The sequence below is a fragment of the Camarhynchus parvulus genome, chromosome 1 (genome assembly GCF_901933205.1).
Source record: "Camarhynchus parvulus chromosome 1, STF_HiC, whole genome shotgun sequence".
Taxonomy (NCBI): Eukaryota; Metazoa; Chordata; class Aves; order Passeriformes; family Thraupidae; genus Camarhynchus; species Camarhynchus parvulus.
Window position 1 is genome coordinate 77,947,950 of NC_044571.1, and position 16,869 is coordinate 77,964,818.

The window sequence follows — 16,869 nt, forward strand, 5'->3', positions numbered from 1 at the left end:
TCTATTTGGAAAACTTCTGTCTTTTGACTGAATTCCGCTACTAAAATCTAAGGTCGCACATGACCCCATGCTGTCAACTCCCCTGGGACTGGGGCTCACCTGAAAAATCATCAGGATGTAAGTATTGTGAATAGTAAAAACTTCTTGCTGTCCTTCAGACGTCAGTATTCATAAGTGAAACTCTTCATGTCATTGAAGTAGGAAAAAAACCCCGTGTTTACTAGATGTTTTCTTTAGTTACATACAATATTTTCATTGTAATTACGTTATTTCCGTCCACTGTACTACCGGAGTAAAACCACCAGGATTCCTTTATGCCTTTTGTCACAAGGTGGCGACGTTGGAAGCAAGAAATATGATGGAGACCAGGGACAGAGCAGTACTCTAAAATGCTGATTTTCACCACACCTTGGAGAAAATAATAAACCATGGGTAAACTCTGATCCGTATATTTATGTGAAAATCCACCTACTGGCTTTAAATGTAAAGCAATTAAAAGAAATGTCAGCCCAGGGCTATAAATCCCCTAATGAAATATAATCCTTGAATTCTAACCATTATAATCCTTTCAATATAAACATTTTGGTGGGAATTCAACACACCTGTACACACCTTTCACCATATCAAATTCATTATGTAAATAAGATAAGAAATGACTGTCTTTCCTTTCTAGGATTTTCTCTCCTTATGGTTTTGTTAGCAGCTTTTTTAAAGAAATATATGGAAGCAATTACAAGATCTTGTTAAAAGAGTACCAAAGTATATCAGCAGAATGAGTTCCAAGGTAACAGCAGTTTTCTGCCACAGACCAAGCAAAGCAGAGAAAATTTAAGACATGAATCTTGTTATTAAAATGCATCTCTAAGCTTATTAGCTCTGAACAGAATCCAGCATCCTATTCAAAGATACTTTATGCAGAAAACCTGCAGAAGCTCATTATTCACAGAGCCATAGAATCGTTAAGGCTGGAAAAGACCTTTAGGATAATCAAGCCCAACCACCGGCCTAGCACCACCACCGTGTTCACCATTAAAACCTGTCCTCAAGTGCTGTATCTCCACGTCTTTTGAACATTTCCAGAGATGGTGAGTCCACCACTTCCCCGGGCAGCCTGTTCCAATGGTTCGCCACCCTTTCAGAGAAGAACTTTTTTCCTAATGTACAACCTAAATCTCCCCTGGCGCAACTTGAGGCCATTTCCTTGCTACGCCCTCCTTTCAGGCAGTGGTAGAGCACGATAAGGCCATCCCGAATCCACTTTTCTCCAGGTCCAACACCCCCAGCTCTCTCAGGCACCCTTCACAAACCCACCGGGTTTTTTCCCAGGGCTGCTGAGGAAGCTCCTGTGACGGGGAGCACCTCAGACCAGGGCAGCCCCTGCCGGCCCCGCTGCGGAGCTGCAGTACCCCACAAGCCCACGCAGACTTTTCTCGGGGATGCACCGAGAACGGGCACAAACAATTAAACCACCATAGGACAGCAATGCCTGAGGCCTCCGGGTGAGGCACGGGGAGGGCGCCAAGGCAGGACTCGAACTCGCGACCTCGCCGTCACCAGCCACTGCGCGCCAACGCAAACAAACCCTCCTCCCGACCCCCTCCGCGGCGTGACCGCACTTCCGTAAACAGCGCGGAGAGATGAGTGACATGCAAGGCGGCCAATCGCGGTGCGTGGAACAGTGGAGGGAGCAGGAGCCCGCGCTGGACGGGTGAGGCGGCGCGCGGCGGGAAACGGCGGCGCGCCAGCCGGGGTGTCCCGAGGCTCGGGAGCGGCCCCGAACGGCCCCGGAGCGGGAGCCGGCCCTGGGAGCGGGAGCGGCGCCCCGGACCCGATTCCTTCCTCCGTGCAGCCACGCCGGCCGCGGGCGCTTCTGCGCGTCCTGAGTGAACCTCTGGAGAAGTTGCTGTGCGCGCTGAGTGCTCTCTGGTGCCGGTTTCCGCGTGAGTCTCTTAATGGTGCTGCTAAGTCATGAGCATGCGGAGCAAAATGTACTCCCTTTTTTATTTCCCCCCCTTTGAATAGCACAATGTAACAAGTGTTTTGGTCTGCCGGTATATATTTAGGTGTGTTGCTACAGCTTTCCGATGGGGGTAAAAACAGCCGTCAGAAGATACGAAACAAGAAACAAGACAGAACTAGCATCACCCAGATCCCGAGTCGATTGGAGACGCACTAGAAGGGCGCTCATACTGCTGGACAGCAATGACGAATCCTCAGCCACCTCGGAGGAGGAGGAGGAGGAGGAGTCTGCCACATCCGAAAGTGAAATAGATGAGAAAGAGCCGGCGGCTGTGGAGCGCAGCCCTTCCCATCAGGAGGAGAAAGACCACAGTGGGGAAGTAGCAGAAGATGGTGACGATGAGTGCGTTGTGCCTGGGAAGCGCAAGAGGTTGAGCACCTCTGTCATGTACGACAGCGATGAAAGCGAGGGCAGTGACATACTAGTTAGAAAGGTTTCTGCCAAACGCCGCTGTATAATGGATGACGATGAGAGTTGTGAAGAACAGCAGCCTGATAAAACATGCCCTACAGAGAATGTTTCTACTGGCAGGAAACAGAAAGTGCTTGCAAAATTGAAGGAACTTGTAAGACAAAGCACAGCGCGGAGATCCTGCAGCAGTGCAAATTGTGAGGTCAGGGTTTTATCTTTGAAATTTAATTGGAGAAAATCCCGAAAAAAATAATAATCTCAGGAAAGGTTAAGAGGTACAAATCAGTTGGATTTTTTGGTTTTGAATGCATGACAGATTAGTAGTTCTGTAATATTTTAACAGTCACATTAACTATTGACTGCTGAAAATCGATGAAGTTACTTTTATCAGGAAGCAGAATACTTGCTGAAGTATTAGAGTCTTAGAGTCAGGCTTGTAGATCTGTTAGCTTAATTCCTAGAAGTGGACTGAAGGGAGGTATATGGAAATGGCTAATTTAAAGCTGAAAGTAATTTTTTGTCTAGTACAGAATAATGTATTTTTTGGAAATGTCTGCTTTCTTGTTAATTGAACAAATGGTGTTGTTAGATGGTCAAGAGTCTTAGCTGGTGTATGTAGCATTTTGTCTGTGCAAATACTGAAAATTCTTGTGTTTGAAGTACTTTTTAAAATTTAATTAGGATTCTAATAGTGAAGCAGCAATAGAAGAGGAACCATTCTGTGAGTTGCCCCTCACACCATCAGAAGGCAGTGAAACCGATGGTGACAGCATCAAAGATTTTATACTAGAGGAAGAGGAAAACGATGATGGTGATGACATTGACAACACAGAGCATGTGAAGAATGAAAATCAGCCACATCAAAAGCAACCAAATCCATCAAACAGCGAGCTGCTGGCACACTACATCCCACAGTGTAAGATCTAAATTAGTGATAATTTTTCATGTATAACTAGCTCGTAGTACTGTAATAAAAATTAATGGGCTAAATACAAATGCTAAGGGATAGGATATGGTATTTAAAAGCAGATACCTGAAAGGTTTCAATTTATTATGAAAGTATTCCGATTTCCACAATAAACTTTTGCAGTCTTTAAACATCTAATTAAAAAGAGGGTATAAGTTGGAGGGAAGAAAGTGAAACCTTATTGAAAAAAAAAAAAAATTTTTTTTTCAGTTGGTCTGATTTAGGATCAAGTAGTCTGCCTATGATGCATTCATTCCTGTGGAGACCTGAAGGCATCATCCTTCATCCTACAATCTTGTGGTTTATGCTAACAGCAGCTATGTTAATCTGTCCAAATTCTGTTCTCGCTATGGGTTTGGGGCTTGGGATATTTTTTTTTAATTTTTTTTTTGTTTCGTTGTTTTTCTGTTTTGTTTTGGGTTTTTTATGTATTTTTGTTCTGTGGTGATAAGACTTGGGACCAGAGGTCTAGAGGGGTTTCTGACTTCACTGGCCAATCTGGCTGAATTACCCAGAGCAAGAAAACTCTTCAAGTTGTTCTTTTATGAAAACCAGTTTCTGGATGGAGCAGAGAGATTTGAAGCAAAACCTTATGCAAGTTACTTTCTTCCATATTTTGTTGTTCAGAAGTAGGTATGTAGCGACTGGACAGTCAGTGATAGTTATAGGTAGTCACAAGCATTTGTGGTATTTCTTCCCCAGGGAAGACCTCAGCAGAATTGTATTTGAAAGAAAAAAAAATGAACACAACAAACAAAGCGCAAGCAAAAAACCCATGACCACAACTTAAACTTGGTCTTCTCTGATTTATATTATTTTCTGCCATTTTTAGAACAAATTCTTCACTTGTCTTAGTGTTTGTAGGTCTTATTGTGGACTCTTGTTGCTGGAAGCACATGTGACTTTAGAATGCTAAAATTCTGTAGGATCATTGGGATAAGAATCACAATTTTAAGGCAAAATCCTGTGGGTGTGTATGTTGTGCATTGAAATTATTTTTAAATCTATATTTAAATAACTTTAAAAATACAAACTTACATTACTGGAGAAGAATTCTTCTTCTTACAGGACTTCTAACTTGACTTGTTTTTTCCTTCTTTTGGTGAATTTTGGTCGTATTGCTTTTTTCCCAGTATCTCGCTGTGATCATAATGTACACTTCAAAAGAATAGTAAAGGCTTTCCTCATAAATGCAATTGATGACACTTTTCTGAGCTCATTATATGGTAAGTAAATTTCTTTAAATAATATATTAATCCATTCGAGGTTATACAAAGCCATTTGTTCTAGGGAAGGATGTTTCTCCTGATTATAGAACTGAGGGTCCTGAAATCTGTGATTTTCCTGCTATGTAACTTTGGTGGGGGACAGAAGAGGGGACTCTATCTGAAAATGATACTGTAATCGTGGAAAAATGTGTAGACTTAATTCTTGAGCACAGAAGGCTTGAAATGTCTTCTTGAGATATAGGAATGTGTTTCTGTGTTCCTAATCAGTAGCAGCCTTTTCAGCATGAAAACCAAATTAGTTTCAAAGCAGATATCTCAATGAAAACATTGCAAGGTCAGCTGGTTTGTCAAAATCTCTTGTGCTTCATAGCTTTTTTTCTTAGGAATTTGATAGATAATAAAGGCTTTTAGTTATGGAGATGACTCTATATCATATTTTTCCCTTTCTTTTCTTAACACATCAGATAAATAAGCTTCCACTGCAGTCAGTACTTGTCTTATTCTTTCTGAGGAAGTGCTTTTTGGCATTTGGCCTAGTGGAGCTGAATAACAGCCTCACACATAGTTTCATAAGCCCTGTAAAGATGGGATCAAGGAGAGGACTCTCAGTGTGAGATTATGGAAGGAGTTAGTGGAATGCCAAGAGTGGAGGTTTTGGTGTCATCAAGAACTTAGAGGGAATGGAGAAACTGAAGTACAACACAGACCTCAGAATAAAGGCTGTATACTCTTGGAGCTAAAAAATGTCTTTCATCTACCACTGCTAGTTCTTTCAGGTGTTTGGTTTGTTTTGTTTCAACGAGTAAAAACAAGCCTTTGAAAAGTAATAAGTAAACACTGCCAGATTAATGTTGTAATAGCTTCCTTCTATTTCAAGTGATATCTGCTCAATAAAATGTAACAATTTACTGCCAAATTGCTGGAAGTAAATGAGCTCTGTGGGTGAGCTGGAGGTTGTACATGAACATTGTATGAACATTGCCTAGCATTACAAAAATGTATTTTTGTAATGTAGAGTGGATTGTTCTGAGTTAATGAAAGTGAATGTCTTCATTAGTTTTGACTCAAGAGCAGCTACTATAGTATTGGAGTTCACACTTGCTTTTTATTGGGAGGGGTTTTGTTTTGTGGTCTAGCATAGCCTCTTCAAGCTCATACTGCAAATGTGTGTGTAAAATTAATATGGAAAAACAGTTAATTGTAATTATGCTGGCCATAATGACAGTTACCTACTTTTATATAGAAATCTTGATAACCACTGGTCCTTCTCAGTTCTGCCTTTTTTTGGATAACAGCTTTGCTAGAAGGCATGGGAGGGTAGCTGAATTAAATTTTATGTCTGTAGACACTGAAGTTCCAGGGCAGTGTGCATTGGCCTCCATCTAGGGAAGTCCTGTTTAATTCCTGGAGTCCAGAATGTATTTGGGAAACAGTAATAGTGGTAGTTTTGCTCACCCTCATGCTTTTTCATTTATTTTGCTTGAGTGAGTATTTGGAAGTACTTACGCTAACTCGAGGCATCTGACTGTGCTAGTGAAGTAAAGGTCAGTTTCTCTGTGATCATTATAAGTGACAAAGAGAGTTGTCAAAATTTATGCTCTGAAGTAGCTCAGTGGTTTGTTTTTGTGGATTCCAACCACTTCCATTATACATTTCAAACAACTTAAACAGGTTGGTTGAAAAGCATGACATTCCCCCACATGCTTCCTCCTTTTCTGTTGTTTTAAATAGGATTGAGTGAATGGATCTCCATTTGGGATGAGAGTTTTTGGCTTGATTGTAGAGTTTATTCTTGTACCCCTTTTAATAATAAAATACATCCCTTTAGCAAGATGCATGGATTGCATGGATCACTTTTATGGGTAACAGTAGCAAATGTATTCAATAACAGTTTAGTAAAGTCATTCATAGTTCTTAGTATGCAGAAGCATAATGTCCTTGAAAATTTTATCTAAAGAGCTTGTACAATGTAGGGTGGTCAGCAAATTAGTGATGATTCTCACTGAACAGATGGAACGAGACAAAAGAAGTATGCACAAGACATGCTGCTTTCATTTCATTATGTGGATGATCGCTTCATTCAGCCTCGTCTTGAGAACTTAATCTGTAGAAGTCGCTGGAAGGATCGATATAAGGTATGTAGATTCTACCTTAAATGCTGAAATTCTCTGTAAAGGTGCAACAATCACTATAATTATATTTCCTTTTTAATAGCAACTATTGTTCTTTAACTTAAATAATTTGTTTTGGTGCTTATATGAATATCAGAAATATTTTACATCTTGATAACCAGACAAACATTCAGGTAGCAGAACAGAATCTGTTCTCAGCTACCTGAACATGTCTCCTGCTAACTTCAGCAGTTGACATTTGAGGATTTTTTTTTGTCACTTGCTAAATGTTCTAACAAGATTTTTTCCTCCTCCCACGAAAAGGTAAACAGTATGTTCATCATGAACTTTCTACTACTACAAAAAATATGTCAGTATAAACCAATTAGCTGTTGTATGTATATTACTAGAAGAGAATTAGTGTCATGGGTGTGATGATTTAATGATCACTGTAATAATGAAATTTTGTTTCATTTCCCTTGGACTGATTCTGTGTACAGAGTACTCAGCAGCCTGTTAGAAGCATCGTTCAGTTAACGGAGGTTCTTCAATATTATTTGGAATCTGTTTTTCAGGAGCGTGTGGATTGTTACCCAGATGTTCGCATAAGCTTGCAAAGTGCAAAAAATATTTCTTGTCAGGCCTGTGAGCTGAAGCGGTGGTGTAAGTTCAATGTATTGCTCTCTGGAAGGCTTTATAATAGTAAAACTTTGGAAGTGGATGACTTCATGTCAGGTGATAAACAGGTAATTTCAGCACTATATTTTTCAGGTTTATTTTTAAGTTTTATCAGGAAAATAAATCAGATGTTTTTCTATGACCTTTGGTTTTGCCTGCGTCACAATGACCCTTGTGCTGTTTCCTCCCCACATCTACCCCTTAATGAAAAAGCCCTTCCTTTACCCTTATGTGTGCCTATAATGCCCTGAAGACTTTCCCAGCAGGAATCTTGTATTGATTGGTGGTCAGAAATGTTGTAAAAGTAACTTTCTGTATGAGGGACAATCATTGCCATTGAATGATTGTGTTTTCTATTTTGGTGCAGGTAAGGTTTGTTCAACATTGGGTTGCTAGGTTTACTAGCAACTAGGTTTACTAATTCTGTGTGTGCTCAGCCTCTAGCACTTGGAGGGTCCATGTGCACTCCAGCAAGTTCTTGTTTGCTCTTGGTTCAAACACTGAGTGAAAGAGTGCAATGGTCATTCTAGCAGTCCAAGTGTGACCTTGTCAAAATTTATTGCTTCGTTCTTCAGATGTTTTTCCCATATCTGCTATTTCCCATGTAGCTATTCAGTCAGGACAAATTATCTTGGCATCTCAGATGCATTTACACTTGCTGATCTCCTTTCAAGAAAACGTGTTCCTAGCTATATCAATACATTTTATTAGAGCCTTTTCCTCATTAGTGCATTATCAGAATTACTTGTCCAAAGTAGAGAACACTTCCGTTTAGGTAGTCTTCCATCTATTTCTCCCTCAGTTGTCACTTCTAGAACATACTGGATTAGATTTTTTTTTTTTTAACTAAAAGGCATCTTTCATGTTGTTACATAATGTTCCATTAGGCAGTGATTTAATAAGTCACCTAAAATATTTTAATAATAGCCTAATACAATTTTATTTCACAGCTGAGCCTTTTGAAAACCTTGACTCTCAAGAATCTGTGTGTTTCTAATATTTAGAGATCTTCCCTTCAAAATTACAGCTACACATAATTGTTATGATTTTTAGGTATGCATATGACCTTCAGTAATGCAATTCATGACTCTTATGATAAATTCAAAGCACTTGATTTGTCGAGAATAAAATATTGCTACAGTTGTTTTACCAAGCTGATATCCAAGTTCTGCCTTTCTTCCCCTTCAGGAGACATAGACAGTATTTTATTTGTGAGTGTAAAAGAATTTTTGAACACAGCTGAAGTTCCTCACAGTATTTGTTGAAAATAAAAAAGTTTCAGAAGCAGGGGTTTTTTAAGTATATTTGGTAATAAGGTATAATAGGATTTCTTAAGCAAAAATAAAGTGAAGCCCTTACCAAACAGGAAGTACACCTTACTGAAGCTCAAAGCTGTATTGTTTGGGTATTTGCAAATTCTTTAATTTACAGATTTGAGAGCTGTCACCATGATTATCATTTTGTCTTCATACAGGCTCTGCATGTAATGCAGGAGCTTGAAAATATTTGACAGAGTTTTTCTTATATTACAGACCCTTCTGAGCAGCAGTTGCTGATACTCTGTTTTGAAAAGTGTGTATGTGCATGGTAGTCAAGAAAGCTAGGCTTTTCCAGCAATGCTTTTCCCCTTTTTAATCGTGTTTATTGGAGGGAAACAGTAAGTCCTCTGCAATCATCCCAGCACTGATACTGCAGTCTGTCATAGGCATTCTTCCTTACATACAGATCACTAATTTAAAAATACTCCGTTTTTCATGGGAAGTGTGTGCCTTACCTAACCTAACCGAAATAATTAGTGAACTAGCACAAGAATATTATCTTTACCTAACTTTCAGCTTAACTGTGGAAATAACAGTAGCAGTTCCCTCACTGCTGACCAAATGTTGTCCTGCATAAAGTGTTGGCTATTTTTCACTTTGGAAAAAACTGGAAATATCCTATGGAATACTGAACTAACTTGCTAGTTCATTTTTGTCCTCTTCGGCTTAGCAGTACAAAATGAGAACTTTTTTTACCCTGTGTACACCAGCATCTGGGGACGTCTGCTATGTGCCTGCTCAGTATAGCTCAGTGGCTGTTAAGGAGGCTCAGGAGAGAGAGTAATTGAGCACTTTCCAGTCATTTTTGATAGTATCTTGTAATGCAACATTTGTGTTCTTATGGTGACCTGCAGTTTAGACTGCTAAAAGTACTGTTCTCAAGTTGTCTTTAAAGCTCAGCTGGCAATGCATTGAGCAACTTGTCCTGCCAATTTAGAAAAAAATATAAAAGAAAAAGAGGCTCACAGAGCTGCATAAAACTGCCATTTCACAAGCCTAATTGACTGATAGAGAAGGCAGTTCAGCACTGACAGATCAAATTGAACGGAAGCATGTAGTTGGACTGTTTTCTATAGATTTGTTTGAAAATACCTGAGAAAAGTGGATGTGAAGAGAACAAAAACAGACCTCCAACCTCCTTCTTCTGCATAAAACTTTCCTTTTCTCTCATCTCTGAAGTATTCTGCTTTGCCAGTAAAAATAGAAGAGAAACAGCTGTTCCAATTTTGCTTAGATTTGCAGTGATTGTTCACTGTTTAGGTGCCAATTCTCATTTCCCCCTGATCAGGGAGAATCATAAGGTTTAGAGATACAAGTGTCCCCCACATTCCTTGCTTCTAATATCACCTGGATTATAAACTGTTTTCTACTCTCAGTCTTGGTGTTCTGTTTATAAACAGGCTTAGAGGACATGGATTTAATCACTACATGTTGTGCTATTGTCCAACCGTGCTCCTACATTCCATACAAAGTGATTTAACACAACTTTGGCTGATAGGGCCAGCTTGAATAGATAAGTTAAGCATTAACACAGAGGGACTGCGAACTGTGAGGGGAAAAAATTAGAGTACAGTACTGAGATTCTTTCCAAAGCTGCATTCTGAAATAGCATTGTATTTTTAGGCTATCTTTCTTGCTTAAAAACACAATACATAGTTACATTTATACGATATTTAGCCATTTGCCTTTGGCATTTCTCCATGTCGCACATAAATAAGCTGTGAAACTCACTGCCACAGGATATTTTGGAAGGGAAAAATACTATTGGGTCCCAAAATAATTTAGACAGGCTCTTGGGGAAGGTTCTTTCACACTATGGGACATGATATTTGGGATGATACAGACGATCTTGACTGCCAGAAAATGTGCAGTAGTCTTATGATCATGACAATGTTTGTGCTGGATCTTATACTAACTTCCTACATATCTCCTGCTAGCTGTTGTCACAAGGGAGAAAACTGGGCCACCAGTTTGATGTAAGATGGTATCTCCTATTTTATATCACATAATGTTCCAAATGCCACACCTCATTGCTTGGGATACTTGAAAAGTTGTGCAATGCTCTGCAAAACACTGGCAGCTCAGTTCTTCATTGCTGCAGTATTTGAAATGGTGCTTCTGGAAATTTGAATTAATCAAGGCTCAGCATTAGTTGGTAGGTCTTGCACTTCAGAAGCACCTGCAGCACCAAACACAAGCCTTAGTTTTTCAGTTTTGGGCATATTAGAAAATGGAGCTGTGTATAGGTACAACATTTACATGATCAGTAGAGACTTAAAATATAGTAATAGGCATTTTTATCTCAAAACATTTAAAATTGCAGTTAATAACAATTTACTGTAGGTCAGATCAAATGTGCTTTTAAGTGAGTGTGTCTCTTTTGACTTAACTGATACTATGTCTGATGATATCCACTGAGCTGCTGATTAATATGTTTAAGAAATTAAGATATAATCATATAGTTAAGAGAATCTATAGCAAAGACATATAAATTCCATTTACATAATATTTAAAAATACACTTTTCTGTCACTTTCATTGTCGGCAGATAGAGCTAGTGCTAGGTTGCACAGGTAGGATGGTCTGAGGAACTGCTCACAGATGCTAACATTTGGTCATGCATTCAGAAAAGCTCCCTGAAAATGTGGGTTGTAAGTGTTAATTAAAGATTAACCTGCTTGTAAATTTGAGAGTATTTGGATTATTAGCAATAAAAGGTATCGCTTTTGTGGCTCAGAAGAAATAGTCTTGCTTAAAATTTAGTTGATTCTTATATTTTTATATATATATATATATATATATATATATATATATATATATATATATATGCATGTAATGTAAAACAGCAATGCAATTGCAGGTAGCTTGCATTACTAATGCAGAGAACTTTAACCATTTACATACTTATTATGGAAGGTGTTGCAAGACATCAGTCCAAAACAGGCACATTTTACCATTTGGTTACCTATAAATACTGCTGTGAAAAAACTGTGAAATAATTCAGTTCCATCTTTTCTGCATGAAAATCATAGAGGTAAAACTGGTAATAACTGGGAGATGGAGAGGTTTTATTTTCTGCACCATCATAGCTTAGCTATTCCTCCCAGACAGTTGCAGATTAATGTTTGTATTGTATAAAGCTTCAAGTTCAGATTTCATTTTTTTGAAGTTCAGCCTCTCCATTTATTAAGTGCTGTGAGGTGTATGCCTATATATGTTTATATGTATTTCTTGAAGAAATATTGGATATTATTCAGTCTACAAAATGTTAAAACTGATATTTCTTCTCCCTAGGAAGTAATTACATATTAAGCAAAAGTAAGCAAATAATTCCTCAGCAAGCAAATAATTCCTCTTCCTCTGCTTTCACAATATGATGGTTGTCTAAAGTGTTGGTGATTTTGTAACAAAGTTCCACCAGGAGATAGGAAAGATACAACCAATTACAAACATGATTGTGTTTGCAAGAAGACAGCACTGATAAGCTGCCATTGCTTGGATTTACTGGCTGCCTGCTTGCTCAAAAATCTTTCTGCTGTGGCTGTGAAAACTAATTTGTGCTAATTTTATGCATGTAGTGTCATTCTGTTTATTTCATTATTCCAAACAATTTCCTGGACTGACTGGTTAAATCTTATTAGATTAGCCCACCAATTCTGTATATTGTAAAGATAATCATTGTTGTATCCAAGGGAATGATTTGTTTGCTCTGGCCTAGGTTTTGAAGGTTGGTACGGTGTGTGCAAATCGTACAAGAGTTTATCACAACTTGAAACACTTCAAGTACAAGTTATACATGGATTGCAGCTCCATTGTTGCATTGGATGGTGTTGAGGATGAGCCAGTCAAAGACACTGTAGAGCGGCTTTTCAACCACTTGGAAGAGACTGGGTGGATTCAGAAGGTATGACTGTGTTATTCCCTGTATTCTTTTCCAAGCAGATGAAAGTAAGTTCAGATAAAATGTCTGATTTAATGGACCAGTTCTGAGTTACTGTTCATCAATAATACAACTCAGTTCAACCATTCCCCCATTTCTGCTGACCCAGTGTTTCAGACGGTGGTCTGCTGCTGTGCTCACACAGAGTTTGTATCAGCTTTTGACATGAAGCTTTTTGACAGCTGCGTGATCTCTGGGCTGTGGTGGGCAGGCCCCTGTTTCATTTAAAAGCAGCAACATAACAAACTGAGCTGTAACTTGGAAAGATGGGAAGGATGTACATGAGGCACAGCAAGAGTGTTTTAGAATTCTGTTTACACTGAAGAACTTTTAATTGTTCAGAACCACTTCATGAACTATTTTAAGACAATTTGTAGTACAATTGCATTTAGTATGCTTTTAGATATAGCCTCTAAATTGTTATTGGCGTGCTTGCTCATGTGTTGAACAAGAAAAGCAGTGTCTACATAATACACTTATTATATGGATAAATTGTACAAATTTTATTTCATTCACAGAGATACAATGATCTTGAAGATTACCTTGAAGATGCAGACAATTTCCAAGAAGAGAAAATTGATTAAGAGGTCATATAGCTCTTTGAAAGACATCTTGAAAAATGTGAAAAGCCTACTTCATCTGCATGCACTTTATCTCTGCCTGGACTTCAAGATTTCTCTGTAGGCTGTTACACGTAAATTCATATGCCTTTAAATTACTGTTTGATAATGTGCTGTATCTTTTTTTCTCATCTGTGTCAATACAAATCCAAAGTTTTACCAAATCAGTCCTTCCGGTCTTACTGCATTAATCACTTTAAGTTTCCTACTGTTAGAAATATCAGTTCAATATCTATTTACTTGTGGAATAAAACTTCCACCTGTTCCGATTGAGCTGCATTGTAGAGAACACAGGAGATGCTGAGATCTTTTGAAGTGGGTATATTTTGAAAGGTGAGGTAAGGCTTTGTTATATCAGAACTTAGGACTTGCATCTTACCTTCCTTATTGCTCATTATGTACAAGTAAGTCCAGTCAGTTAGAATGATAGTTACAACAAACAGGACTCAAATGCAAAGATCTATTTCTCCTATGAGGAATCAGTATAGACAGTTGCAAGGCAACAGAGGAAATACTCTGCAGTCCTGACTGCATTTGCAGCACAGTAGTCATTCCTCTCTTGAGAAAGTAGGTGATGAGTCACAGTATGGGCGTCATACAGACTGAGTCTGCCTTAGCCATTTAAATGAGCACATGGGCCCACATTGCTGTCTCTGATAAGTAGCTGGGGCAATTTACTGAGATTTTAAACATCAGGTTACATTGTGCAAACATAATGGCAGCACTTGGAGTAACTGCAGTCCTAAGAGAATGGGTTAATATGCCCAAGGAAGATAAGCAAGAATTCTTCCAGTGTAACTTAAAAGAAAGTAGGAGTTAGTCAGAAACAGGATGCATGGCTTACCAGAATTGCATGAAACCCAGATCAGAGTAGATTTTCAAGGATTTTGGAAGGGTTTAAGTATGGTACTGCCCATTCTGAAAAATTGGACAAGAACTGTAAATGTGTACTCACAGCCCAGAAAGCCAACTGTGTCCTGGGCTGCATCCAAAACAGCCTGGCCAGCAGGCTGAGAGAGGTGATTCTGCCTCTCTGCTCTTATGAAACCCTACCTGGAATGCTGCATCCAGTTCTAGGGTCCTGGCACAGGAAAGACAGGACATGCTGGAGCAAGTCCAGAGGGGGGTCACTAAATTGATCAGAGGGCTGGCTGTAGATTGGCTGAGAGAGTTGGGGTTGTTCAGTCTGGAGAAGGGAAGGCTCTGGGGGACCATATTGCAACCTTTAAGTATTTAAAGGGGGGCTACAAGGAAGATGGAGTAAGACTTTTTACCAAGGCCTGTAGTGATAGGACAACAGGTTTTGAACTCAAAGAAGGTAGGTATAGATAGACATAGGGGAAGAAATTTTTTACTGTGAGGTTGGTGAGGCAATGGCACAGGTTGCCCAGAGAAGGTGTGGATGCCCCACCCCTGGAAGGATGTTAGGGTTAGGTCAGGATGGGGCTTTGAGAAACCTGGTATATTGGAAGATATTCCTGGCCATTATGATCCTTAAAGGTCCCTTCCAACCCAAATTATTCAGTGTTTCTGTCCCTGTATTTTGGGCTGCATATAAAAATAATAATATATAGCCTAAGATAAAATTAAGGGCACAGTGTTTTGAAACCTACATCTTGCTGTATGCACATACTCTATTAGTCTTTTGTAGGTGAACAAATTAGTGAAAGATACTGTTAATACTCTGAATCATTTTAAGATGTTACTCTCTCAGCAGCAAAACTAATGGAGCCTGATTTCTCATAGATTTGTCCATAATAAGTCACCACATTTATTTTGCCACTTTACTGGGAACAGATATCCAGACTGGGTAGACAACTGCTGCCAGATGTATTGCTTAACAATGAACATCTGCTGCCTTTTTACATAGAGATTCTACCTTAGATTTATCATTCACTACTCTTTTTCTAGCATTCATTATGAGAAATTGACTGCTTTAACTTTTTTAAGGACTTGAAATTCAGCAATATTTAAAATGCTATTAGGCTAAGTTAGTAGCATCAGTACTCCTTTGTACCACATACAGATACAAGATATACAAAACCAAGATGAAAATTCCCAGTAAACAGACTGAGACTTGCCATCAAGTAAACTTATGTTGAGGATATTCTTTCCATACTTTATCTGTAAGTTAGACACATAAAATTTTGAGGTTTGGTATGTCTTATCTATATCTCCCTGGTAACCAAAGCTGAAGGTTTCCTTCTCTATTCCTTCTCCTCCCTCATCTCTGTTCTTCTGGGAATATTGGTGGGAACACACCCATCAACTTAAAAGTACTTGGGAATCCATCTTGAATATATCCGTTTTAGTTATTGAAACCTCATTTCTTTCTGTTAACAAAATCTCTGTAAAGTTTGGTTCACTTCTCTAGGACATAACATACATTTGGTGTACCTTAATTCTTACAAAGGAAAACCATTATGAAATGACTTCTGTACCATGTAATGGAATATGTCCTCTTAGAGCCTTCCTGACTGGTCCTAATTTTTGCTACTGTATGAATTTTCTGAAAACTCTCAAGACTATGAATTTGCTTTAAAATTTTGTTGTCAAAATGAATGGTTGATCTCTCATTTTGCTACATTAAAACAATTTGCTACCGAAATAAAGAATAAGTTTGTGAAACTCTGGCTTGCTGATTACAGGTAATATTTCAAGAATACATACAGTTTGATTGGAAATTGAATTGGTCCATTCTGCTTATTTTTTGATATCCCAGACTTGTTTCTCACCTCCTCTTTATTCACCTAAAAAGCATGTGCTATCTACAGCATTTTATTCCAGATCATTGTTTTTTCTGTTGCTAGCAGGTATACAGAAGTATTCTCATGGAACTTCTAGGTAGAAAGTGCTTCCATAGGTTTACTAGTCTTGGCTGTGGGACTAAAAAAATGCTGTAAATTGAAAGCACTCATTTCTGTTTCAGTAAGAAACAGATATTTGGTTTGGCAGGAGCTGATGTTTTTGTGTGTTTTGTGTCTCTTAAACTCTGATATTCGCCTCACTGAGATGGGAGGAAGTGATAATACTTTTGTGGCTGTTGTTCTATCTGAAGTGTTTCTAAAAGACAGCAAATATGAAGTGTCATTACATCACTTTTACATTTGTCTTCACCACAGGAAATAAAAAAATCTTTAGTAGAGTAAATATGTAAAAATTTAGATCAAATTTTCCAGGTCTGTCTGCAAATGCTAGTACAGCATGAAGCACAAAGACTCTTGCCCCTGAGACTTTCTATATATAGAATCAATCAGTAAGAATATTTCTAACAGAAAAAAAAAATTGTGCAAATACCTAATGGTGGGAGAAGTTAGAAATCTGGCCAGTCTTTCATGCTTTTTTTTCCACATCAGAGAAGCTAAATGGAGTTAGGAGGTGAGAGAATAAAATGTTTGTTCCAGTAGGACATTTAAATTTGTTTTTAGTGTTAATTTTTGAAGCAGTAGCTCTAATTAAGATAAAGTACCTGTCTTAATGGAACAATGAAGAGAGCTCAGTATGCGATTAGACTTTGCACTGGTGATTAATGATCATACTTGGAAATTACTTTAGTTCCTGTAATGTTTTGATAA

The 16,869-nt window shown here is 38.5% G+C and overlaps 1 protein-coding gene across 1 annotated transcript; it reads left to right on the plus strand.

The window, feature by feature from the left end:
- The first annotated feature begins 1,712 nt into the window (after positions 1-1,712).
- On the plus strand, positions 1,713-15,894 carry CCDC82 (coiled-coil domain containing 82). Its single transcript, XM_030961158.1, has 8 exons — positions 1,713-1,940; positions 2,064-2,633; positions 3,113-3,347; positions 4,532-4,624; positions 6,638-6,762; positions 7,314-7,484; positions 12,453-12,638; positions 13,193-15,894. The coding sequence occupies exons 2-8, from the start codon at positions 2,085-2,087 to the stop codon at positions 13,256-13,258; spliced, it is 1,425 nt and encodes a 474-aa protein (XP_030817018.1). The 5' UTR covers positions 1,713-1,940; positions 2,064-2,084; the 3' UTR covers positions 13,259-15,894.
- Positions 15,895-16,869: the final 975 nt, after the last annotated feature.

Coding starts and splice junctions, on each gene's coding strand:
- CCDC82 (XM_030961158.1), top strand. CDS start 2,085: ATGGGGGTAAAAACAGCCGTCAGAAGATACGAAACAAGAAACAAGACA. Junction 4,625..6,637: donor TTTTCTGAGCTCATTATATG/GTAAGTAAATTT, acceptor CTCACTGAACAG/ATGGAACGAGACAAAAGAAG. Junction 6,763..7,313: donor GCTGGAAGGATCGATATAAG/GTATGTAGATTC, acceptor TCTGTTTTTCAG/GAGCGTGTGGATTGTTACCC.